The following is a 27,421-nucleotide window of genomic DNA, read 5'->3' as shown; positions in this document are numbered from 1 at the left end:
TGAATGCAAGTTAATTAAGACAAATGACACGTACTGCATGTACTGCATATTAACAATAACAATCTTTACTGACCATTGAGTGACCTCAATGTTATTGCGGTAAGGGTTAAAAAAAGTTAAAATATAACGATGGTAGTCCAATTCTGTACAGTTAAATCACTACAAGGCTGTGATTGTCAGACGGTTACTACATAACTGATGGCGACTGTACTAATAGCAACACTTATAAGTGACAATTGCGCATTGTCAGTTCTCTGCGTGAACGATTTTAGCCAGTTTGTTGACCGACTATCCCGGGTCGGGCGCAGGCGCAGGTGTGCATAAAAAGGCAGCCGCAGAACAAAACCGCAGACTTTATCGCACGACTAAGATATAAACTAAAACGAAGGCCGAACGTCGGAATTGGACGTGACTTACAAAGAACAACATTTAACTGACCTTTTGTAAACTTTATGTCAATGCAATAAGATTCAATAATGGTCGATTAAGAGTGTCAAAGATAGTACAGTAATTACTTTACATTGGACATTTCATACCGTTAGTATTGACAACTAAATTACCTTGAACCCTAGATGGAATATGGATCTACAATAAGTCTGTGACCGTACAAGTCATTTTATAAGCAACTTATGTTTTTAGGGGTCCGCAGTCGACAGGGCCAACGCTAAGTTTCCATGTCCGTCTGTCCGTGTCCTCAGCTTAGCTCCGTGATCGTTAGTGCTAGAAAGCTGCAATTTGGCATGGATACATAGTTCATGCATGGCTACAGAACGGTAAAATAACAACTACAATTTTTTTAAATTTATATTTTATATAACAACTACATTTTTTTTTCACGTTAATCCAATGGGGTGGGGTATCGTTGACGTACAATATTGAGATTAATCCATTCAGTCCATTCAGTCTTTTTCAATTTAGAGCAGTTCAAAGTCAACTCTGGATTGTGACATTTTTAAACGTTTTCTAATAATTCGTTAGATATTATGCTTATCGATTCGATTCGAAAATCGATTTCTAGAAGACTTTTAGACAAAGTACTGATACTGACTGACTATAATAGGTACCTATACCTACACCTTAAGTTGGAAAGGCCCTTTCGGAAAAGCCAATATTTTTAACCGAATACAGAGAATTTAGGCGAAAACCCCGTTGTTGGGTTAAAGTTTCGAACTACAAAGTTCAAGTCAATAATATGATTATAAAGTTAAACCGGTCAGTGAACCAGCGGACTACATTAAAAGTAGGCTCAGGTCGCTCTTGCGCGTCTCCTGCTCGTGGCAAACCGGTTTGTATATTCTTTATTTTATTCGCATTGCAAAAAAGTAAATCAATTTACGTCATATTTTTAGTTATGATTATTACGATTTGCCAACATAGGGTGTCAGTGGACGAAAGTTAAAGGATACCTACCTACTATGCTTACAGATTTGTTCGTCAGATCTTTCTGGCGGGCAAATCAGTCAAGTAGGTATGGCAGGAATTATGCTATCCTATTTACTCCCCAACCTATTTTGACGTATGAGACGTATCGTATGTGCGACAGGATTGTGAACTCTACAATCGTAAATGTTCTCTACAGTCAGTCAGCCCATCCGTATAATGTAGCGTAGAGTGATGTAGAGGCTGGGAAAGCGAAAGCGGTGCGGAAACGGAAGCGTTCCGTACGGCGCGCGACCTTATTATTACTATGTGGTTGCTTAGTTTGGGGCTGTGTTGATCTGAGGAGCACAGTATATCTGATAACTATATCAGCAAAATTAGCTGACGGGTAGGGGAAGGTCTGCACGCGCGTTTACTTGCTTGACATTAAAAAAGTTAATAAAAGCTTCTCGCCCGATTAGAAACTTCTGCTGATGACTGCGTACGGTCTCGTGGGGCGGTTCTAGACTATTTTACGTTTATACGCGCCTATAAACTTGGTTTGGAAGCGCGTGTAGGCGCGTATAGACCAAATGTAACAAATATCGCCCGCGTGTAAGCGCGTAAAGCCGAAACGACACACACACGCGCGGAAAAAATCGCTAATGTGAAACGGCTCTTACCCTATTATGCGGTAGCTACTAGCTACTTTTTGCCTTGCCCCTCGCATCCATTCCTTCGTCGTTGATTGCAACATTCATAGACGAGCGACATAACGACGTGAGATTGATAATAGGAATGTAGACATGTAGTTGAAATTACATTTCATTTTGGCACGTGCAGTTTTACGCGATCATGCAGTAATCTGCCACCGAACGTTTCGTAACACTGATGTATGCACGTACCAATACGCGAGTAGAAGGTTTGCGAGTGCAACTTCTATTCTAACTTGCTCTATTTTCTAAATGTTTTATAATTTCTAGCAACGAAAACGAATACCAGACATAGATAAACGTTACTCTAATGTTCATGCCTAGTTTAATGTTATTTCAGCATGTAGTTTTAAAATGAGAGCGTCATTGGATTGCATGGCGGCCGCTGAGTTAGTGTGACTCTTAGAGTTAACATGACCTTATGTCTCGGCAATTAGATTAAGGAATTGTTAGTTAACACTTTGGTCGATGTCAGGTACAACAAGCAGCACATTTTCTGATATATTTTAAATAATATCATTATAGGTCAGGGTCAGGGTCCTGCTGTCAGGGCGGTCCGAAAACATTTTGGACATTTAAGGTTCCTTCACACAGGCGCGTTTTCCGGACGGGGCGTGAGCGGAGCGTGAGCGTTTTATATGTAAACTAGCGACCCGCCCCGGCTTCGCACGAGTTAACAAATTATACATAAACCTTCCTCTTGAATCACTCTATCTATTTAAAAAAACCGCATCAAAATCCGTTACGTAGTTTTAAAGATCTAAGCACACATACAGACAGACAGCGGGAAGCGAGTTTGTTTTATATTATGTAGTGAAGCGGCGCGCCCCGCTCACGCCCCGCCCGGAACACGCGCATGTGACGGAACCTTTAGGATTATTCAAATTATGTGTTGTGATATTCTTCGGGTTGCAGCGGGTAACGAATAACGAATCTTAGATAAGGGGAAATTGGAAATTTTACGATTTGCAATGTGAGGATTTGATTAAACATATTGTGTTGTTGTTATTCAAATATTTCAATTAGCCTACTTATGTAATCTTTTAATTGGAAAGATTAGATAAGTGAAAATAAACTGAAGGAGATGCGTAGAAAGTGCGGAAACAAATTAATCAATCTGAACGTGGTATACGCACATATATAGACGTGCACAATATTAAAATTTAAGTTGGTACTTGTTATGAATGTATTTATCATGTTTTTCCTGTATATAGCAGTACAGCGGCGTTGCACGTCTTGTGCAGCGGCTGTGTCCGATCTCGACCTCGGGCGGTCTTCACATTGGGGTCCGAATGTCGCTCCGGTGTGCGAGCTATATACGTGCAGAACGTTGTCATGTCACGCTCATATACCGGAGACGTGTGAATTCGCATCAGTGTGATAACCGCGTTGCTCTAGTCACACGGAAGCGCCGAAGGTCTTAACGACTAACGAGGCCGACACCGATCACCCAATCAACTTAACAAACCTGGCTATTAATCGCATCTAAGCTCTACTCGCCAGCCTGTCATTCGGCCTCGCGTCAGGAAAGCGTCGCGTGAGGACTGAAAAACCCTGCTCAGGACCGCAGGACCGCACCACGCTCGGATGCTCCGAGTCATCGGCCCAACGCATCTGCTCTCTGATATTCGCACGGTTACTCACCGCAGAAGTCCCTCGAGGCCTGCTTCTCCTCGATCTTGGCGTTGATGCAGGGCTCGCACGCCGAGTGCAGACACTCCATGAGCTTGGGCGTGCCTGGCGCGAGCGCCAGCGCGGAGCCGCAGAGCGCGCAGCGCGCGGCCGCCAGCGCGGCCCCGGCGCGCGGGGACTCCAGCGAGTCCGCGCGCTCGCCGGAGTCCGCGCCGGCGCAGGCGCGCTCGCCTTCCGCGCCGTCGCATGCGCTCACCACCTGACAATACAGCTTTTGTCACCTTTTGGAGCAACAAACTTGTGTTTGATTCCACTTCATAATGCTCCATAATCAAACATTGAATAAATTATCTACAGACAGGTCAATGAATGTGGTTAAAGATGTAAACAAACCAATTGAATTTAATATTATCTTTCATCATTACAAAGTTTTAATGATTAGTTGTGTATTATTTATATCACTTTTGGCAAATGTCTCATACAAACCAAAATGTGGTTTGGCCTTATACTGTTTGATTAAATAGATCTCACAGCTGTGTTGAAGGTTGTACCAGATATTTTTGCATGCTTTGTCTGTAAGATATTATTGATGGTACTCAACTACTCAGGTGGTAGATTAGTTATACAGGGTGGATTTTCTTTTTAGGTCAGTGAGGGCAGCTATCAGATCCCGTACAGCTACGCGAAATTGGTCTTAGAAGACCTTCCCTTAATTTCAAATTGATGGAGATTGCCGGTTACAGATTTTGGAAAATACATACAGGGTGTGAGAAAAAGGTCATTTTTAACAAACTTTTTTTTGGTGCCAATTGAACCCATTCCTATTGAGGATCAAAAGATTGTATGGAACCAAAAAAAATATATTAATTTGTGGCTTTGTAGTACATTACCGTAAGTTGACCCCTAGGAAACTATTGATATTGGATAGAAATGGAATCGATTGGGATACAAAAATAGCATGTGAAAAATAAAAGTTTTCATTTTCATACAAATTGTATGGGAAAGGTTTTCCTCGATTTGTGGCTTTTCTAGCTGGATTTTTTTTTGGTTCCATACAAGCTTTTGATCCTCAATAGGAATGGGATTGATTGCATCAAAATAAAAGTTTGTCAAAAATGACCCTTTTCTCGCATCCTGTATGTTTTTTCCAAAATCTGTAAAAGACAATCTTCATTAATTTGAAATCGAAGGAAGGTCTTCTAAGACCGTTTTCTCATAGCAGCACAGGATCTGGTAGCTGCCCTCACTGACCCAAAAAGAAATCCACCCTGTATACCACAGTTTTCCTCCAGACAGGATACAAAGTTATTTATATTTATGATAAGAAAATAATGCACACTGTGGTGGCCCTGGCCATCTTTTTATAGGTGCCGTGAGATGTGAATGTACAGAGCAAAAGGGGTACCTTCAGCTAGCATGTGGCTCCTACACCACATACCTAGCACCTGTTTTGGTTGATTTTAGCATTCATCATTATTTATGATAGAAACACATTCAAAAACTAATGCATTGATGGTTGAAATTAAATAATTATTTATTAATGATGCTGTAATTTCTAAACCCAGCTATTAGACCCTCATAAAAATCTACAAAAGACCCAAAAGACAAACTCTTCTGAACAGTAGACATTTATGAATTTTGTTACTTTTCTAAAACTTTTTCAGTTGTGTAAAAGTTAATATCTTAGTTACTTAGTAAAATTAAAATTACTATTTCTGAACTAAGCCTTCCCTTTGAAACCTATCAGATAACTTATTTATAAATATTCTTTTGCTTTGCCTATCTGAAACACTTTCACACTTGATTGATATGTAGTAGGTTAATCATCAGATCATAATCAATTAATACCTACTGTCAGATGCACTAATCAGCTGTTGTCTGTCGTCACTAAGTCGTAAATAAACCAACAAAAGTAAAAACTTTAATGGTTTACAACTAAGAAAAAGAAGTCAAGGACAAGAAAGCGGTAGCGCTCGCATCCGACTTTCTAATCGCCAAGGTTGTAATGTAAGGTGTCGCTCGCGAGAGCACCAGAGAGCGCGGAGTCGGTACTCACGCTGGGCGGAGCGGCGGGCGCCGCGGGCGCTGCGAGCTCGTCCGGCGCCTCCTCCTTGATGGCGACGCCGAGCAGCGGGCCCAGGTCCATGAGCGCCCGCTCGATGTCCTCGCCGCTCGCGTCAAAGTTTACGTTATCCATTAAAAACACTTCACTTCACCGCAGATTTCACTTTAAACGCATTTTCTCCACGGCTCCATACGAGCCCGACTTTCACTAGCGCCTGGAGCTCCGCAGGCTGCAGCAATGACCGCTTAATGTGATTGCGAGATGTGGCCGATTGAGAGTCTTCCGGAGGACGCGGCTTTATCCCTCAGCGATGCATACCACTAATTATTGTTGGTCGCCTGTGCGTTCACCTCTCCCCGTAATTACTTTCCGTGAGAAACCGATAACTTTATTGTTAAGTTTATCAACAAAATCTTTTTCAAAAAGTACATGCGTCCATTTGACTTGCGATCGCGACCATAACTACTAATAGACAAGATAGAGCGTTAAGGCTAAAAAGTATGGATTAACAATAAATATCAAAAACCATTTCAAGCAGCGCGTAACACAATAAAAGTGATATTGAGAGTAGCTAAGAAGATGCATCTAAATTAGAAAATATATTAATTATTGTTATTGAAATTATGTACAAAAAAATAACAAAGTTGGTAAGTTCAGCGGTTTATTTCTGTGGCGAAACAATCTTGTCTATGAACCGATCGTTCGTCGTGGTGGTGGTGACAAGTTTGACATCTGACATTTACGTGACAACACGTCGAAAATGGCTGACTCGGGGCCAAGTAAAAGCGATATTGAAGCAGTTTTTCAAAGATTACGAGCCATACAGGCTAATAAAGTGCGTATAAATCGACAGCTAACTATTGTGGGTATGAGTTTTGAGTGACTGTTTTGACGTGGTTTGCTTGGCGCAGGTATGTTTCGACTGCAACGCGAAGAACCCTACGTGGTCGTCGGTGACGTACGGGGTGTTCATCTGCCTGGACTGCTCCGCCGTGCACCGCAGCCTCGGCGTGCACCTCACGTTCGTGCGCTCCACGCAGCTCGATACCAACTGGACATGGAAGCAGCTGCGTAACATGCAGCTGGGCGGGAATGCGAACGCCGTATGTCTAATCTACCTCGTAATGACTTGCTACTTACTATATTACAAGGAAATTAAACCTGAGTGATATCATTTTGAGCATACAATTACAACTCAGAATAAGAGATATTCATGAAAGATTAACTGCTTGTATTATTGGAACAAATTACATCTGTCATGACACATACACATAAATCTTTTGTTTGTTTAACATTACATTTGCCCCACTTGATTCTGAAATAATTCTATAGTCAAAGATGTATGCTTCGAGGATTCCTAGTCTATGGCTTCGTGTATATAATTCTAGGTACTTCCACCCAGTTCTCAAGTGGAACTATACACAATATTTATTTTCTCCGTAGACTCAGTACTTCCGCACACACGGTCTGAACACGGAGGACGCGCGGCAGAAGTACAGCTCGCGCGTGGCCGAGATGTACCGCCAGAAGCTCAGCACCATGTCTGAGCAGGCCATGAAGACCTACGGGACCAAGGTACAATGCTATCATAATTGATATCTACACACAATACATTAAATCTATAGTTGCAGTTTAAGAACGAATTAGTAATTGATATTTTGTGGTATTTTAGAGATGGGTAAGTTAAAGAAGTAAGTTACTTCAGTTAATATCTGTCTGGTTTTATCTAATTTTCTTCCAAAACAACTCCCTAATTTTAAGTTCTAATAATTAGCTAATAGCTATAAAGAGTGCTAATTAACAACTCGTCTAGTTCTGGGTGCTTCAAATTATTTTTATTAAAAAAGAAGATTTCTTAAAGTACTTAATATTAAATGTTTTTTACTTCTCATTCTTGAATTCCGTAAAATAGGTTATTTTAAATCTTTGGACTGATTTAAACTATGGGAACTTATTACAACTAGTTTTGCTTAATGCAACACAAAAGTGTTTAAGAAAGTAGGAATGAAATGAAACCACTAATTGATTGCTATACTTATATTTTCCAGCTCCACATAGAGCCAGCGCCGGCAGAGGTCAAGGAAACAAAGGAGGTAGAGTCGGATTGGTTTGCCGAGACCACCGCCACCTCGCTCACCACTAACTCTAACCTGCATGCCGCACCGCAGGTAACACCTCTGCCACCCATCCACTCTATGCACTACATTTTTATATTACCATTTTTATGTTGCAGTTGTAGACGCCCGAGTCAGTTTTATTTGTTTTTTGTTCTTTGCTGTGTAGATTGCTACATTTTGATGAGATTTTGATTTACAATCAATAGCATTTACCTATAGTCAATTTACGATGACCATAACTATAAGTAATCGATTTTTTTTGTTTGACTTAATCTTATCAATATCATACAACAAAAAAGTGTTATATAATAAATAATAATAATAAAATGTTTATTTTCTAATGAATATTCACAAAGGTACAGTTTTTACTGACCTCCACATTAGGCAACGCCTGTCCTGTGGAGGAGCTTGACAATTTAGAATACTATCTAAAAAATATTGTAATAAGGTAAACCTTTCATAATAAATTATCAATTCATAAATAGATTTTAAAAATAAATTTTATGTGTTAAATTAATGACTTATTTAATAATTTAGAAACTGTGCAGTGCCGGTTTAATTACTCATTACTAAATTGTTAACTTAATGCCCTTTTATTTACATTTAACTCAAGCTCTATAGATAAGGCTGGTGACTCATTTGCATAACTTACATGTAATTGTAAACAGCATATTTAGAAACCAGTTTTTAGGGTTCCGTAGCCAAATGGCAAAAAACGGAACCCTTATAGATTCGTCATGTCTGTCTGTCTGTCTGTCTGTCTGTCCGTCCGTCTGTCCGTCTGTCTGTCCGTCCGTATGTCACAGCCACTTTTCTCCGAAACTATAAGAACTATACTGTTGAAACTTGGTAACTAGATGTATTCTGTGAACCGCATTAAGATTTTCACACAAAAATAGAAAAAAAACAAAAAATTTTTGGGGTTCCCCATACTTCGAACTGAAACTCAAATTTTTTTTTCATCAAACCCATACGTGTGGGGTATCTATGGATAGGTCTTCAAAAATGATATTGAGGTTTCTAATATCATTTTTTTCTAAACTGAATAGTTTGCGCGAGAGACACTTCCAAAGTGGTAAAATGTGTGGCCCCCCCCCCCTGTAACTTCTAAAATAAGAGAATGATAAAACTAAAAAAAACATATGATGTACATTACCATGTAAACTTCCACCGAAAATTGGTTTGAACGAGATCTAGTAAGTAGTTTTTTTTTATACGTCATAAATCGCCTAAGTACGGAACCCTTCATGGGCGAGTCCGACTCGCACTTGGCCGCTTTTTTGTTGGAAGGTTTTTCACTTGTTAACCTAGAATTTTCTTATCTGTATATCGAAGAGCATACTAAAGTTTCGAAGTATAACGGGTTATTTTTTTTATGTTGTTAAATGTCCAAAATTAGACAAGGCTTGTAAATAGCAAGCTTGGCTTTTGTTGACAATATTATCTCCCTAGGCGTTCGCCCCGTTTGTTTGCCGACACGAACCCGAATGGGAGAGCTTTCACGAGATTAGGTCCAGTTTCCTCACGACATTTTCCTTCACCGAAACTTACTGGTAAAATATCAAGTTGTATTTCTTACTTCACACGGTGCAGAGCGCATTCGTAACGCTTCTAATAAACAAAATTGTAATGGCGATTAACTCCTGTATCGGGCACGACAGGTGGACAACAAACCGGAGGCGCTGAGCTCCGGGCAGAGGCTGTGGGAGTCCCCCGCGCAGGCCACCGCGCGCAAACCTCAACCCAAGCGAACCACGGTTAGTTCGATTCCATTGAGACGTTGTTGTAAATTATTAAAATTTTGATCAGAATCACCTACCCAAAAATCCATTTCATCATCTGCACACGTATCTAACGAGAGAGATAATCACATAACTACCACGGTTATGTAGAATAATTTCTAAAATCAAATTTCCTAAGTACGAAATTCCTAAAGACAGAACATCGAAAATCAAAATGTCTAATGTACGAAATTCCTAAAGATACATGTCCTACGGTTAATCAACCTACAATTTAAATGTCTAAAGTATAATACTGCTAGTGCACGAAAATACTAACGATCTTTTTTCCTACGTTCAGTTGACCTAAGTTTAAAACGTATAAACTGCGAAATTTCTAACGACATTTGTCCTACGTTTAGCTGACCTTAGCTTAAAGAGTAAAACGTACGCAACTATATTTTCAAAAAACTTCCTTTACATCTTAACTAGACGGAGCCCCGCTTCGCAGGGCTCATATTTCTGGGTGGTTTGCCCTTCGGGCATCTGAAGCTACCTAACGAACCTAACCTACCTACCTCCCTACGGTGTTACCCCCAAAGTGTACTGTTTTCACGGACGTCACACTAAACTAAATCAATAGGTAGGTAGGTTAGGTTCGTTAGGTAGCTTCAGATGCCCGAAGAGCAAATAGCCCGGAAAAGGGCTCCGTTAACTTAGGGTAATAAGGAAATGTTCTCGGAAATATTGATTTTCAATATATTGTCATTAGGCTTTTTGAACGTAGCTATTTTGAGCACTAGACATATTGACAAAGTATTGTCCTTAGGTATTGTGTTCAAAGGAATATTGATTTTCGAAAATGAGATCGTTCGATTAAAAGTGTATTAGGACATGCGTCTTTAGGAATTTCGTACATTAGACATTTTGATTTTCGATGTTCTGTTTTAGGAATTTCGTACTTAGGAAATGTGATTTTAGAAATTATGCTATATAACCACTACCACAAGTCAGCTAACCTTGTGTTGTTTGTGTGTTTACAGTTGGGAGCCCGCAAAGGCGGCCTGGGCGCCACCAAGGTCGCCGCCAACTTCGAGGACATGGAGCGCGAGGCCGTGCTGGCCGAGAAGCTGAAGGCCGAGGCCGCGCACGCGCAGGCCTCCGCCGGCCTCGAGCGCGTCGAGCGGGAGGTGGCGAGTCTGCGGCTCGCGTACCACGCCGGCGGCAAGCCGGAGGCCGACCGGCTCGGGATCGCGGCCGCGCACAGGGGGACCTCGCAGTATGTACCCACACTCACAGGCCGTCTAACACTTCATGTCAATGACATACAGTACAATACAAATCTTCTTTATTGCACAACCTCAGAACAAATGTACATGGAAACACAAATAATACATGAAGACAGAGGTAAACAACAGGCGGCCTTATCGCTAAAAAGCGATCTCTTCCAGACAACCTTACATAATTATGGTTGTTCAGTGCACATGCACGGAACACGTGACAGGCGCCCGCGACCCAGTTTAGTTTGGCGATGCGGCCGTCCGCGCTACTCCGCACAAATCAGTGTACTTTTCGGATTCTTAACGATCGGGTGCATTCAAAACAAATAACTATTTTATTAACATTTATTTAACATTAATATTAACATTTTAGAGTTAACTGATGTAACATTGTAAACCAATAAACATTTTTACTGAGACTCTCCGGTCTTTCAACAACCACCGCAAGCTACCATCCTCAACATTTGGTCCTTCGAGAAAAGTACTTCGCGCGCGTCAGTACTTGGACCATCGGGCTACGTATACGCGAGTGAAGTGCAAAGAGCTAGCAGAACATTTGAGTGGTGCAGTTTGCAGTGGAAGCAGCAACAGCAGAAGAAGCCGAAGTGCAGCAGTAGCATTCGGCCAGGTGACACAAACGACAGGAGATATTCAAGTAAGATCTTTCCATATTTAATCTTTGGGAGCTATTACTGAGGAAACATGACGGACGTGAACAATCAGTTCGTTTTAGCAGAGGAAATAAAGTCTGTTTTAACCAATTTTAAGAAGGATGGAGCGGAAAGGAAAAGCAACGCGGAGTATGTTAGGCGGAAATTAAAAAAGTTGGAAGAATTATGGAAAGAATTTCAATTTAACCACGACCGGGTGTACACGGAGACACCAAGAACGGATCCTTATTTTACGGAACAACTTTACGAAACAACGGAAGAGGTATATAAGGAGTGTAAGAACTTGATGAATGAAGAGTTGTGGAAGAACAAGACCCCTACTACGGTAAGGGGAGAGCAAACGAAGGAGGTAACGGGACCAGCGGGTACTAGTAAACAGTTGCTAGACTCGCGGGACAAAGATTTGTCTAAGAGACCCGTCGAACAGGAGTACAAGAGTCATGGGGTATACAGTCGGATAGATGAAACGCTACGAAAGCAGGAGGCGAACTTTCGGGCATTTCAAAGAACAGTGGCTAACATTGACATAGAAACGTTGACAGCGAAATGGGAGTATGAAGATGCTCTTAAAACATTAAACGCCAGGTGGGAGGCAATCGACACACTTCACTTAGAAATCGATAGTGAGCTAAACGGTGAAAACATAACATACGACGAGAGTTTTGCTTCCTACGAAAAACAATATAACAACTTAAAGAAAACAATTAACACTAAGATGTGGTCAGTATCGCACAGGGAGAAGACGACACCTAAGCTGGAAATACCAATCTTCAGCGGAAATTATAATCAGTGGGTATCGTTTAAAGATTTATTTGTAGAGGCTATACATGCGAATCCCGCATTGTCCAATGCGCAAAAAATGCAATTTTTAAAGGCTAAGCTCAGAGGCGAGGCTGAAAGACTCATACAACATTTACCAATAACATCTGACAACTATATGACGTGCTGGGAGATACTCAATCATCGCTACGACAACAAGAGAATGATTTTTACATCGCATATGAACATTTTATTCGGTTTACCAAACATTCAACAAAATTCTATGGCGCAAATTAAGAGGCTGCATGATGTATCTATGGAAACTTTTAATGCCATCAAGAATCTGGGAATCGATACAACAACCTGGGATCCAATTTTGGTTCATATTTTGGGCCAAAAACTAGACTCAGAAACATATACGGATTATTTAGAATCCCTTAAAAATACAAGAGATATGCCAAAGTTACAAGAGCTTTTGGACTTCCTAGAGAGCAAATTTACAACACTAGAAACGTCAGCTCGGAGAAGGCAAGACGGACACCAAAAACCTAACACACAACATTCAACAAACATTCAACAACATTCGTCATCTTATCGAAAACCAGTACATACATCCAACAACAATTACAAAAGCAATGGGAATTACGCAGCGATTGCGAAACCAATCGGATCGGGTTTCAAGTGCCCATTGTGCAAAAGTGACCACGGAATCTATAATTGCAAGTTTTTTCTACAAATGCCAAACGATAAAAAATTAAATGCGGTAAATAGGTTGTCATTATGCCTTAATTGCTTGTTTTCGCATAATGGAAAAACGTGCAACTCTACGAAAAGATGTCGCAACTGTCAAGCTGCGCACAGCACTATTTTACATGACGCATTGAGTAAGTCAACAAGCAACACAGCCACGACGTCAGCAAACAAGGAGCATGTAGGTAGCAACGCGCATGTGGCACAAACACAAAATGAACATTTAGAAACTCTTCTAGCTACAGCTGAATTGAAAGTGATGGGTGCTGACGGATCTTTTTACAACATGAGGGTGATGGTGGACCCAGGGAGTCAGCTTTCTTTAATAACAGAAAAGGCCGCTCAGTTACTGAGAATCAAGAGAGAAAAACACAGGGGAACGCTTTTCGGAGTATGTGAGAGAGAAAATAACTTTAAAGGGAAAATAAACATAACATGCAAGTCTAACTATAGCGACGACACATTTATTGCAGAGGTAATAATCGTAAACAACCTTGTCAAGGATCTGCCTAACAAAACATTTAGTAAACCATCATGGCCCATAATTGAAAACATTGACTTAGCGGACCCGGAGTTCAACATAAGTCGAAAAGTGGACATGATATTTGGAGCAGAAGTTTACGCTAACATTATTTTGGAAGGAATTAAGAATTTTGGAGACAAAGATGCTACACAGCCTCTGGCACAACAATCTCGGATCGGATGGCTTTTGAGTGGGAAGCCGAAACAAACAGGCAACACTTTCTACTGTAACGTGGTGATAGACAACTTAGAGGAATTACAACAGTTTTGGGAGGTAGAAGATGTAACCGAAGAGGAAGATTTATCTGCGGAAGACGTAACATGTATTCAATATTTTCAGGAAACAACAGTTAGGAAACAAGATGGAAGATACCAGGTGCGGCTCCCCATGAAACCAAATTTCGAGAACAACCTCGGATTGTCTAAACAAAAAGCCGTAGCTCAATTTAGAAATCTAGAACAAAAGTTTGAGAAACAACCAAAATTAGCATCGGATTATAAAACATTTATGAATGAATACGCTGAGCTGCAACATATGATGCCAGCTGACGGTAACAAGACTCTGGAATGTTACTTAGGACATCATGGAATTGAGCGCGTCGAGTCATCAACTACACGCTATAGAGTCGTATTTAATGCGTCAGCGAAAACTTCTACAGGATATTCCCTCAACGACCTAATGTACAAAGGTCCCAACTTACAACAAGACTTACAATTTTTATTACTCAGATGGAGACAGTATAGATATGCGTTCACCGCCGACATAGAAAAAATGTACCGGCAGATTTTGATTCATGAGGACGACGCATGTTTACAAAGGATAATCTGGAGGGAATCCACTAAACAACCCCTACAAACATTTGAACTTAAAACAATTACATATGGGATGAAAGCGGGCCCGTTTCTTGCAATGATGACGCTAAAGAAGCTGGCGGAGGACGAACGAGACAACTTTCCAGAAGCCTCCAGAATCTTAGAACAATCCTTCTATATGGACGACTTAGTCCACGGAGTACACTCTATAGAACAAGGGAAGAACGTTATTAAAGACCTTGACCAGTTATTGAAAACTGGAGGGTTCAACCTACGCAAGTGGTCAGCCAACAATACAGAGTTATTAACAGATATGACCAGCCAACAAAACAGCGTTATTTTTAATTTTAAATCAGATGTCGTTCCCAAAACTCTAGGGATATGCTGGAATCCGACAAAGGACACTTTTACCTTCCGATATGAGACGACACAACACAACAAAATAACAAAGAGGATCCTTTTGTCAGAAATTTCGAAAGTATTCGACCCATTGGGGTGGGTAGCGCCAGTAGTAACAAAAATGAAATTACTTTTCCAAAGTGTGTGGAAATCAAAAATGGAATGGAACTCCGAAGTGCCAGAAGACATTTATAAAGAATGGAACAAAGTGCAAACAGACCTCAACAAGCTTAATGAATATGAGATTCCTAGATGGCTGAATAGCCGCGAACATGACGTAATCGAGTTACATGGATTCTGCGACGCATCTCTAGCCGCGTACGCAGGTGTCATATATGCACGCGTCAAGAACCAAGAGAAGGTAGTGCTCGTGGCGGCCAAAACAAAGCTAGTACCATTGAAATCAAAAATAACATTACCGAAACTTGAATTGAGCAGTGCGCATTTACTAGCGAAACTTATGAGTAAAGTCAAACGAGCCTTCGAAAATCGTGAGATCAATACCTACGGGTGGACAGACTCAAAGGTGGCGTTAGGATGGCTTCAAGGAGAACCAAGTCGCTGGAAACCCTTCGTTGCAAACAGAGTCAAACAGATCACGGAAATCATGCCCTCGAAACAATGGCATTACGTAAACACAAAGGAGAATCCAGCTGACGCAGCAAGTAGAGGATGGTATGTATCTCAACTGCTAAGCGATCAATCCTTATGGAAAACTGGGCCTACGTGGCTAACTACATTCCGGCCAGAAAACCTTGAACAAGAAACATTTACAACAGATCACGAGGAAAAAACATTTCATTCTAACGTCATACAACATTCAAATACTGATCAAAACATTATAGAACAGTTATTACAGAAACATAGCTCATTAGAAAAAATAATACACATATTAGCATGGATACAGAGAGCATTGACACCTAAACGTAAACAACGGCCGAGTTATCTGACACTGCAAGAAATACGGAAAGCGAAAGCAACAATAATAAAACATGTACAGCAACGTGAGTTTGGAGAGGAATTAGATCACTTGCGCAAGCACAAATGCGTACAAAAACAAAGTAAGTTAAAACAGTTAAACCCGTTTTTAGATGAAGAACAAATTTTAAGGGTTAAAGGACGTCTAGATCAAGCCTTGATGAGCGAAGAGATGAAACACCCAAAAATTATCCCTAGAGAGTCTCGCCTGGCAACTCTACTTATAGACCAGGCACATAAGCTAACCTTGCACGGCGGAGCTACGCTGACGTTGAGCTCCCTGCGCCAGGAATACTGGATAACAGGAGGATATAACACGGTGAAAAGAGAGCTACTCAAATGCGTAACGTGCCGGAAACAAGAGGGAAAGAAACAAGTCCAACTCATGGGAGATTTACCCGCAGCCAGGTGCAACCCCGCCAAACCCTTTTATCATACGGGGGTGGATTATACGGGAGCAGTAGACATAAAGGCCAGCAAAGGGCGAGGAGCAAGAACATTAAAAGGCTACATAGTGTAGTGTATAAAAATGAGAATTTTTTGAAGCGGCGATGGCCGAATAGTTGTGGTTTGTTAAGATTATGCTTTCAACACTTTTAAATGCTCAACAATAGATGCCGGATAAGGCTCGCAGCAAGACACTGAACCATTGAAATACAAGGACCTCTTGTTGCTTTAAACCTGGTTATGAGAGTAGGGATAGGGCGCTATAAAGGATAAGGCCAAATGTGTATCATGCAATTTACTTTCCAAATCGGTGACAGACCTTATTTACATGGCACCTCGCTAGATGCGGGCGCTGGGAAACAGAGAATACCCCGACCGCTGAGGGGGAACGTTAATATAGTCCTAGAGCCTTAAAAATACGGCCGCGAGATCAAACGGGACGCGAGATTTTGGCCAAAATCTAATACTAAAGTTTGGTGCACTCACGAATCCGGCGCAAGGTCGTTATCCGGAGAAACACTGCTGCTGGCCGCAGCAGGCGGATGTGGTCGGAAGGCGGCGGCCGTTCGTCGAGCCTTAACTTCTTTAAGCCAGGGCGAGAACGGTCCGCGGCAGCCGGTATCTTCGCGGGCGGGACCGCATGAAGAGCCTCGGGATCGTCAAGCGGCGCTCTGGGCCGCCTGACGCACGGTCTGCGGGTCGGGGCCGTGCCCTACGGCTATGGGACGGCGCGGGTACGCCGCGCCGTGGAGTTCGATGATGTGCGCGGGGGCACGACTGTCCACCATGTTTCCCCTTCGGAAGGCGGCGAAGGGTACACCGGAACGCGCACTTCACTCACGCGAATCACCCACGCGATTCACCCACGGAAACGGGCCTACATCATAGTCCGAGTTCCCACCGGCTGAGCCGGGCGGCAGGAGGAGACGTGACAATTTTTCCCACAATCGATCTAGGACAAGCTTCCAGCCCACGTCGTCCCGACAAACCAAAAAACCCCCAAGTGTTCTGACCTGTCACCTCTCGAAAAGTCCACCAACCCGTCAATTGCGTTTCGATTCACATCAATGCATTAAACTTCAAACCAACTCGAGCATTTTTTAAATCCAGTAATTCTTGTAAAATACAAATGTTCATTAATACTTGAATTATTTTAAGTTGTTAACAATAATAATTAATAATTACATCTTTTATTACTATTTCCTACATTGTTTCGTTCGGAATATCTTCCCTGCCTATGCAGTAACGAAACCTTCGTTTATTTTGACGTTTCCTCTGTCGAACGATGGAGGACCCACATATTTATGATTTATAATTTTAAGCAATTTTATAAATGATTCTAAAATACTAATTAGATTAGGATGTGACCTATTTGAGCAGTTAGAGTGGATCACAAGGATCATTTTGATATGCGCAAAGCCAGGTTCAGTCCAGTAATTTCAGCACAACCCGGGTGACAAGTTCCGTTCGAGTGGCATTCTCTTTGGGCTTGTTTCTTCGAATCTAGCCAGCCAGGAGGCGGGGTATTTTGATCAACCTACAGCTGAGAAGGTATACTACAGTTTTACATAATTGTCATACTTTGGTATATGTTATTTTGTCGGAAATGCGACACTCATTCATTGCAGGTTGTGTAGTATGTTTTTAGTATGGGAAACCGTGTAGCATCGCTACAATATCCCCTCTCTCGGCAAAGAGGTTAAGTCCGCTTAACCGAGGCAGCCGGGGTAACCGGAGAATATTTCCCGAAATCAACAAGTCTATTAGGACGTTAATTATGCATGCATATATATACATATACATTTAACATATATCATTGTTATACCCTAAGCTTAGACTTATATGTTGAGCATGCCGGCTATTATTAAAACTTAGTCTACCTATGTCCGTCTCTTGGACTATAAAGTTTTATTACTACTTGTTAGACCTATGTCCTTGTATGTTATGTATTGGAAATCACAGTGTCTAGCTAGTACACTGTGGTTTCTACCACCTAACTAAAAATATCCCTTGGATTTCATTTAAAATAATCCTAAGTTGAGCGGTCTAACCACTTTCAATGTAACTACCAATAAGCTAATCTCTATTTTATGGTTAACTAATGTATTTAAAACCTAATTTAAATATCAGGTATTTTCAACTATATTTTTCAATTCTTACTATTTAGTATATTACTAGTAGTCATATACATAGTACAATACTAATAATTATGTTTTAATATAGCATGCTCTACTATGCTTATATGCCTATAACTATAAAACTACTAGTACCTTAATGGAATGTGGTAACTAGTTGCTAGTTTATACCTAGTAATTGTACTTATAGTGGAGGCTAACTTGTAGCTCACACTCAAGTCCAATTACAATGTGTAGCCAGCGGGCTTACACTAAGTGAAAAAGAAAAAACTTGGTTTTCTTTTTCATGTCAAAGTCAGTGAGTTATATCCAATATAAATGAATCACCCTGGACCCTTAGGGTGTGTAGTCACAAAAAAATAAGGTTTTCCAGAAAACACTTGAAAAAATCTTGACCAAATGAGTCAAGGAAGTATGCATACTAAAAAAAAATGGGTTGTTACCGAAGTTCACCCGAAAAATAAAAATAAGTTGGTAGCTTGAAAATACACCTTGTAAAATACAATTTTGAGCATAATGTCACTTAACCAATGCTCTGAGATTAAATGGTAACTGAATTTTTTCAGATTACCTTAACTACAAAGCGGTTTGCTCTAGCAGTCGGAAATTCGGAGGTTATGTGACAAATCAGGAATACTACTCCATGTGGAATGCAGCATGCCGTTCGTCGACATCTCCCTACCTTTAGCGAATACAAATGGTGCATGTTTCAGTACAACATAAAAAATGCTATGCAAAGATAGCTGGAATTGAGGTTGGTACTAAGGCCAATTTCCTCAAATTTCAAACAAAACAAATAATGTGAACATTTAAGTTCTATAAAATAGTTCTATTTAGAACCGAATAAGTCAAAACCGAAAAAAATAATTTAGAGCGTCTCGTCTATCCTACTAAGTCTTCAGAATGTTAAGTTTGAGTTGGTTTGACAAGTAAAAGTGGATAAATATTTTAATACTTTTGAAATGTGTGGGAAATGGGTTGACCGGGCGGGCGGGTGTCCAATGCGGCACCCAGTGGTCGCGTATTAAACAATGAGGTATTAGACACGGGTAGGGGTGGGTGGCTTAGCTATCTACCCCACCTACTTCATGAAATTCCTCTCCTTCCCCGTCCGGCATGTCGGTGAAAAAGCTGGTTTGCTTGTGTCAGGGTATGTAATAAAGTATAATAAATTGATAACACTTCACTTTGCACATGAAGTGTTAAAATAAATTACCACTATGCTCTCAAATGGAGCGTGGTGAAAAAAATAATAAGTGGCTGAGCGCTATGCTAATTAGTCATAGTGTGGCCTAATAAAAATTATAATAATTGATAAAATTGCTACCCTGCCACAAGCAAACTTACAAATTAATTGACATTGTGTTTTTAACTCCAATAATTCAACAATTTTTTTTAAATATTAAGTTTTTTTTTTAAATGACAATTTTTTTTATAAATTGTTATTATCACCTTTCCAAGCTCACAGTAACCAGGGTAAATGTTTAGAAAGCTTTTAAGTTCGGGCGCCATTGTAGTGTATAAAAATGAGAATTTTTTGAAGCGGCGATGGCCGAATAGTTGTGGTTTGTTAAGATTATGCTTTCAACACTTTTAAATGCTCAACAATAGATGCCGGATAAGGCTCGCAGCAAGACACTGAACCATTGAAATACAAGGACCTCTTGTTGCTTTAAACCTGGTTATGAGAGTAGGGATAGGGCGCTATAAAGGATAAGGCCAAATGTGTATCATGCAATTTACTTTCCAAATCGGTGACAGACCTTATTTACATGGCACCTCGCTAGATGCGGGCGCTGGGAAACAGAGAATACCCCGACCGCTGAGGGGGAACGTTAATATAGTCCTAGAGCCTTAAAAATACGGCCGCGAGATCAAACGGGACGCGAGATTTTGGCCAAAATCTAATACTAAAGTTTGGTGCACTCACGAATCCGGCGCAAGGTCGTTATCCGGAGAAACACTGCTGCTGGCCGCAGCAGGCGGATGTGGTCGGAAGGCGGCGGCCGTTCGTCGAGCCTTAACTTCTTTAAGCCAGGGCGAGAACGGTCCGCGGCAGCCGGTATCTTCGCGGGCGGGACCGCATGAAGAGCCTCGGGATCGTCAAGCGGCGCTCTGGGCCGCCTGACGCACGGTCTGCGGGTCGGGGCCGTGCCCTACGGCTATGGGACGGCGCGGGTACGCCGCGCCGTGGAGTTCGATGATGTGCGCGGGGGCACGACTGTCCACCATGTTTCCCCTTCGGAAGGCGGCGAAGGGTACACCGGAACGCGCACTTCACTCACGCGAATCACCCACGCGATTCACCCACGGAAACGGGCCTACATCATAGTCCGAGTTCCCACCGGCTGAGCCGGGCGGCAGGAGGAGACGTGACAATTTTTCCCACAATCGATCTAGGACAAGCTTCCAGCCCACGTCGTCCCGACAAACCAAAAAACCCCCAAGTGTTCTGACCTGTCACCTCTCGAAAAGTCCACCAACCCGTCAATTGCGTTTCGATTCACATCAATGCATTAAACTTCAAACCAACTCGAGCATTTTTTAAATCCAGTAATTCTTGTAAAATACAAATGTTCATTAATACTTGAATTATTTTAAGTTGTTAACAATAATAATTAATAATTACATCTTTTATTACTATTTCCTACATTGTTTCGTTCGGAATATCTTCCCTGCCTATGCAGTAACGAAACCTTCGTTTATTTTGACGTTTCCTCTGTCGAACGATGGAGGACCCACATATTTATGATTTATAATTTTAAGCAATTTTATAAATGATTCTAAAATACTAATTAGATTAGGATGTGACCTATTTGAGCAGTTAGAGTGGATCACAAGGATCATTTTGATATGCGCAAAGCCAGGTTCAGTCCAGTAATTTCAGCACAACCCGGGTGACAAGTTCCGTTCGAGTGGCATTCTCTTTGGGCTTGTTTCTTCGAATCTAGCCAGCCAGGAGGCGGGGTATTTTGATCAACCTACAGCTGAGAAGGTATACTACAGTTTTACATAATTGTCATACTTTGGTATATGTTATTTTGTCGGAAATGCGACACTCATTCATTGCAGGTTGTGTAGTATGTTTTTAGTATGGGAAACCGTGTAGCATCGCTACAATAGCCATTTTTATATGTATGGTGACGAAGGCTGTACATCTAGAATTGGTAACCGACTTAACAAGTTCAGCGTTTTTGGCGGCCCTCCGGAGAATGGCAGCTAGAAGAGGAGCTCCGGCTCACATGTACAGCGACAATGGAAAAAACTTTGTTGGTGGAAACAGGAAACTGCAAGAGGGATATCAACATTTACAGCACATAACTGATAGCAACTTTTTAGCCGAAATTACCGGAATGAACATTGAATGGCACTTTAACGCACCTTCATGGCCAAGCGCGGGTGGCATCTGGGAGAGAGCTGTACGAAGCCTCAAGCATCATTTAAAACGTGTAGTAGGAGAACAAAAATTAACATTCGAAGAGTACTCAACAATTTTGACATTAATAGAAGGTTGCCTTAACTCTCGGCCATTGTGCGCCCTTAACGACGACATCGACAACCTCGACTTCTTAACGCCAAACCACTTCCTGTCGCCGGGAAGGCCCGGGGTAACAGTAATAGACACAGCAGAAGACGCACGCACCAGATGGCATCTGAGCCAAAAAATATTTCAAGACATTTTTAAAAGGTGGAAAACAGAATATTTAACACAACTGACAGCGAGAACAAAATGGCAAGAACCCCAACAAAACATTGAGATCGGAAACATGGTTGTAATCCACGAAGACAACCTTCCACCCGGAAAATGGGCTATGGGACGAGTGATCGACGTACATCCCGGCAAGGACGGTCATGTTAGAGTGGTGACCCTAAAAACAAAAAGCGGCGAGTTAAAAAGGCCAATAACAAAATTATCCCTTCTCCCTATCGACAAACAAACGCCAGAGAGCACTGAAACTTCAGAACCAAAAAACAAGAAGAAACAACGCACCTCAACAAACAAACAACGACCTTATGTCCTATCACTACTTATGATGTTTCTTTATATCCTGACCATAGCTACACACGGAACGTGCATGCAAACAACTCAGTTAACAAAAAATCAAGCGCTTTACTTTGACAAAGTTGCCGACATGCAGATAATCAGAGATGAGTGGAAGATAATAGCCTACTACAACCTAGACCCTTACTGGGAAGGCGCAGTAGCGTTCACGAAATATTACCAACATTTAGATAACATTTGCAAACAAATAAAACCTATGTCGCATTGTGAAATCATCATGTTACAGTTACGTCACGGTTTCGAGGAGCTTGAATATAACAACAAAGTTTTGCTGAAACAACCAATACACACTCGAGCCCGAAGGAGACGCGGCTTCGTAAACGGAGTCGGGAATATCGCAAACACTCTGTTCGGCGTATTAGACAGTCGATTCGCGGAACAGTATGAACGAGACATTGCGTTAGTACGAGAGAATCAAAGACATCTGGCCCAGTTATGGAAAAATCAAACCTCTGTCGTGGAAGCAGAGTACAATTTACTTCAAAGAACAGAAAACACCATACAAAAACAACATAAGATTATAAACCAGCACTTAACACGTCTAGAAATGAATTCATTTGCAATAACAAAACAAATCAATGAACTTGATGTTACAGCAGAATTCACCTTAATAGCAATGGCCGCGACTAACATACTGACCCATTTAAAAGGTATTCAAATGTCACTACTGGATACAATTACAGATATCCACAATGGACACATCAACGTTAACTTGATAAGCCCGCAACAACTCCAAAACGAATTAAGTATCATATCGGGACAATTGGATAAAGAACTTACACTACCTATCGATAACATTCAGCTTGACTTAACAAATATTTACCATTTATTACGGATCAAATGTGTCATGACAAAACGATACATTCTTTTGGAAATACGTGTACCATTAATAAGCAGAGATAACTACGATTTATATAACCTTCAAGCCATACCTCGACAAGTAGGCAAAAACATGCTAGTAGTGATACCTATCGAAAGCCATATTGCAATGAACCTTCAAAAGGACTCCTACTTACCTATCACAACAAACGAGTTAGAACGTTGTATATCACGTGACTCAACAACATATTTATGTCAATTGACCAGCCCTGTCTATAAAATGAAGAGCGACCTTGACTTTTGTGTAAGAGAAGTCAACACCGTAGATCGGTGCAAAACCAATATTATTACATGCCAAAACAAATGGATAAGCTTGTCCAGTGTAAACCAATACCTATCCTTTTGCTGCGACAAGTGTAACCTACGAAATTTGTGCAAAGATCAAGTTACAGCGCATCAGCTGACTGGCGCAAACATTATCAACATTCCCGAAGGCTGCATCATAAAAATGGAGAATTTGACTGTTTACACCCACAAAAAGAAGGAGAGCACACTCCACATAACCCCTGACGTCGAAGTTCCGAATATTGCCCCAATTAATCATGTAATTAACATAACAGTTCAGAATATGGAAACAGAAATGACAACAGATGGCAAAGCTGATGGTACTGCGTTATTAAGGGAAAGCATAGAGCAGAACATTAAGATTATGAAAGAAGAACAACCCTTAACGAAGGAGATATCGATTCACGATATACACCACTATACCCTCATCTACGGTATCTTGATAATTGGAGCGATAATAATCCTTTTTCTCGGCTGGAGAAGGATGCAGTCGCAACGAGAGACGGTAGCAGCAACTGCAAGACAAGCGGCCGAGGTGGTCGACAACCGGGAGGCTGGGCCGCAGCCACAGCCCTCCAGGCGCAACAACGATTGTGTGGAAACAAGTGGACCTAGTGAAAGTGCGCGAGTGCAAATAAATGACCGTGATAGTGTTCTCTATACAGAGCGGGGCACGACCCCAGTGTTAAGAAAAATAGCGTTTAGTGACGATTCTATGTGAACGTAACAATTACTTTATAGGACTTTAAGTTTTATACAATTTTATTTGTAAATTTTACACAACATTTGTACAAGTTTCTTTGATTTACTTTCATTTTACGATTTTTATAATTTAAATGTCTATTGTAATTTCTATCTTTTGCCCTCGGCAAGATGTTCAGTGCACATGCACGGAACACGTGACAGGCGCCCGCGACCCAGTTTAGTTTGGCGATGCGGCCGTCCGCGCTACTCCGCACAAATCAGTGTACTTTTCGGATTCTTAACGATCGGGTGCATTCAAAACAAATAACTATTTTATTAACATTTATTTAACATTAATATTAACATTTTAGAGTTAACTGATGTAACATTGTAAACCAATAAACATTTTTACTGAGACTCTCCGGTCTTTCAACAACCACCGCAAGCTACCATCCTTGTCGCGACACGCCCTTGTCATTATGGGAATGTTATGTAACTACAGTGGTAGAGTGAATGAGACTTGACAAGGCGTCGCGATGGTATGAGATAAAGATGTTTGAATCTTACCTTTATCTCCTAGTATAAGCCTTGAGGTTCCCACGTCTATGCCCTCGGACAACTCGTGCTCCTCGCATGATAGGCCACGCCTGCGGGGTTCCAGCGCACCACCTAAGGGTTTTAAGTGATCTATGACATCACCGTTATCACTGAGTATCTCGGATATCTTTTGGGGTTTCACGAAGCTACTAATACAAGTTGGCATGATGAAGATATGGTGGGTACATGCGTCTAATAGAGATTCAGTCGGTCAGTAATGTCGTGGAGACTCTGCTAAGTTACTTGGTCAGTTAGTCGGTAATGTCCCGTAGATCATACACGCTGATTAGACTTCAAGGCATTAAACACCACAAGTGGTTGCCGTTACGGATAAGATACATTCGAGGCGTTAACACCACCAAATGGTCGCCGATATAGTCAAGGCGTGAACGCCGCACGGGCCGCCGTCATATAGATATGTCTCGTCAGACTTGTTCCAGGCATTAGCGCCCCCTTTTACAGGCTGCCGATATTGAACCATTCTCCTCCTCCATCTCCTCGTCGACCCTATCTAAGTTGTGGTCACATCTATCCAGTTACGGGGACAAACATTATAGAAGTAATTCTCATGGAGGATCTTAGGTATCAAGAGTCATGAAACTAGTAGTGAAACAAATTAGCTACATTATGAGTTCACATTACATGATCAGGATAGAGAGCAAAACAAATACAAACAAGTGGAGAATACTCAGCTTTAGGGGGACCAGCCCATGTGGTTCCCTGCTTCGTAGGATGAACATAACCTCTAACACACTTCACTGTTCCTCTCGGAATGGCGACAAAGTATGATATCTCATTAGCCACGTGTACGGAGACAGTGATGACCATAGAGACTTCCATAGACAATGAAGATTATGACCATAGAGACTTCCATAGACCATGAAGCTTGTTTACTCACCATAGATACACTACTCCCTGGTAGGGTTGCCAGCGGTGAATATTGCTGTTAAACGTCATCGCAGTGCCTGGCACTCGCGACACTCCCAACGGCGAGCAGAAGAGAAGATAGGGATCGCGTCCACTGCCGGATCTTCTCTCGGGCCTTGGCGGCGGCATCCCTTTGCTGCCGCGGTCGTGGAGATGCGCCAGTGTCATCATCAGCATTTGATCCATTGTCTGTCTCAATATTATTAGGCGAAGTGACTCTCTGTAGAGTACACTCTTCACTAATACCTTCCGTATCATATAAACTTTCCTTATCCCCTTCATCATTAAAAGGCATGTCGCCCAAATTATCGACTTCGAGGTCGATATCTAAAATTTGTGAATCTTCAAGAACTCTTGAGTCTTCTTTATTCACCGTTGATGCAGCAGCTTCTTCGCTTGTCACATCTTCTACTTCTAATGGATACAATTGTGCTAAAGAACGAGTATACACTTTATTCCCTACTTTAACGCAGGCAACACGACACAAATTGTCGCTTCCCTTTTCAAGAGATATAATTTTCCCTACTTTCCAGTCTTGTCTATTCTTGTTATCTGCCTTTATTTGTACTACTTGGCCCTCCGATGGTTCAAGCTTGGATGTGCACCTAGGTTGTTTAGGAGAGTGTGAATACCTTTCTCTCAGGCTCAAAAGGTACCGATCTATGAACATTCTTTTAAACTCTTCCAATATGCTGATACCTCTCTTCCAGCTTTGTACTAGATCACTCTTTGTCTGTGTTTCTAGAGGTAAGGATTCATCACTCCCGGTGTCTGTTATTATGGTTCTTCCCATGGCTATGAAATCAGACGGCCTAAGTATATGTTCTACATCTTCGTCGACATATGTTAGCGGTCGCGTATTGACAACAGCTTCAATTTCCTTGACTACGGTACTTAGTTGATTATCCGTAAGAAGATGTTTCTGAAGAGTCGTTCTCATGCAGACTTTGACCATACCCACAAGTCTCTCATAGAAGCCCCCGAACCATGGTGCTAATTGAGGGATGAAACGCCACTTAATCTTCTTTTCTATACAATAAGGTCGTGTCATAACTTCGGATATTAATTTAAAATTAGTGGCATTGTCAGATGTTACTACTGTGGGTACGTTCCTAGTAGCTATGAATCTTCTTAATGCGAGAAGTCCTTCTTCTGCTGTCAAATCTCTCACTACTTCCAGATGTATGGCGCGTACGGCAAGACAGGTAAATAGGCAAATCCATCTCTTCTTCGTTCCTGATTGGGTTTTAACTAGTATCGGGCCTAGATAATCTATCCCTGTAAAAGTAAAAGGTTCCGTGTAGTTGACCCTTTCAGGAGGTAAAGCCGGTGTAGGCGGTAGTTTAAACGGTCCACCCCGTTGTTTGATACATTGACTACATTTATTTATGACATTAAGAACTCGCTTCTTCCCTTGTGGTATCCAGAAGTTCTGACGAATTATACTAAGAGTGTGGGCGGCTCCGACGTGATAATTATCATTATGAGTTCTCATAATGATATTATCTGTATATGTACTCTTAGGAGGTAGTAAGATTGGATATCGTTTGTCATACGTCCAATTAGCGTATTGGAATCGCCCCTTGCTTCTCAGTATTCCATCTTCATCTATAAAAAGACCTAGATTT

At 41.4% G+C, this 27,421-nt stretch overlaps 3 protein-coding genes across 3 annotated transcripts in view; 2 read left to right on the top strand and 1 right to left on the bottom strand.

Annotated features, from left to right (window-relative positions):
- Window positions 1–6,260, bottom strand: part of LOC134654479 (E3 ubiquitin-protein ligase TRIM33) — a 31,107-nt gene extending 24,847 nt beyond the window's left edge. The window contains exons 1-3 of the mRNA XM_063509920.1: window positions 5,700–6,260; window positions 5,302–5,318; window positions 3,717–3,963 (exon numbers count right to left, since the gene is read on the bottom strand). Of these exons, the coding sequence (XP_063365990.1) occupies window positions 3,717–3,963; window positions 5,302–5,318; window positions 5,700–5,901 (466 nt within the window). The 5' untranslated portion in view covers window positions 5,902–6,260. The remainder of the gene's footprint in view (window positions 1–3,716; window positions 3,964–5,301; window positions 5,319–5,699) is intronic.
- Window positions 6,261–6,495: 235 nt separating this feature from the next.
- LOC134654683 (ADP-ribosylation factor GTPase-activating protein 2) overlaps window positions 6,496–27,421 on the top strand; it is a 33,847-nt gene continuing 12,921 nt past the window's right edge. The window contains exons 1-6 of the mRNA XM_063510162.1: window positions 6,496–6,604; window positions 6,681–6,872; window positions 7,213–7,344; window positions 7,818–7,937; window positions 9,548–9,643; window positions 10,648–10,883. Coding sequence (XP_063366232.1) covers window positions 6,530–6,604; window positions 6,681–6,872; window positions 7,213–7,344; window positions 7,818–7,937; window positions 9,548–9,643; window positions 10,648–10,883 — 851 coding nt within the window. The 5' untranslated portion in view covers window positions 6,496–6,529. The remainder of the gene's footprint in view (window positions 6,605–6,680; window positions 6,873–7,212; window positions 7,345–7,817; window positions 7,938–9,547; window positions 9,644–10,647; window positions 10,884–27,421) is intronic.
- Window positions 20,246–27,421, top strand: part of LOC134654676 (uncharacterized) — a 262,505-nt gene continuing 255,329 nt past the window's right edge. Inside the window, exon 1 of the mRNA XM_063510155.1 lies at window positions 20,246–20,249. The gene's annotated coding sequence lies outside the window, so the exon portion shown is untranslated. The remainder of the gene's footprint in view (window positions 20,250–27,421) is intronic.

Source organism: Cydia amplana, chromosome 15, assembly GCF_948474715.1.
Source record: "Cydia amplana chromosome 15, ilCydAmpl1.1, whole genome shotgun sequence".
Classification (NCBI taxonomy): Eukaryota; Metazoa; Arthropoda; class Insecta; order Lepidoptera; family Tortricidae; genus Cydia; species Cydia amplana.
Note: the sequence above shows the minus strand (reverse complement) of the source record. Positions and strands in the feature narration are given on the sequence as shown.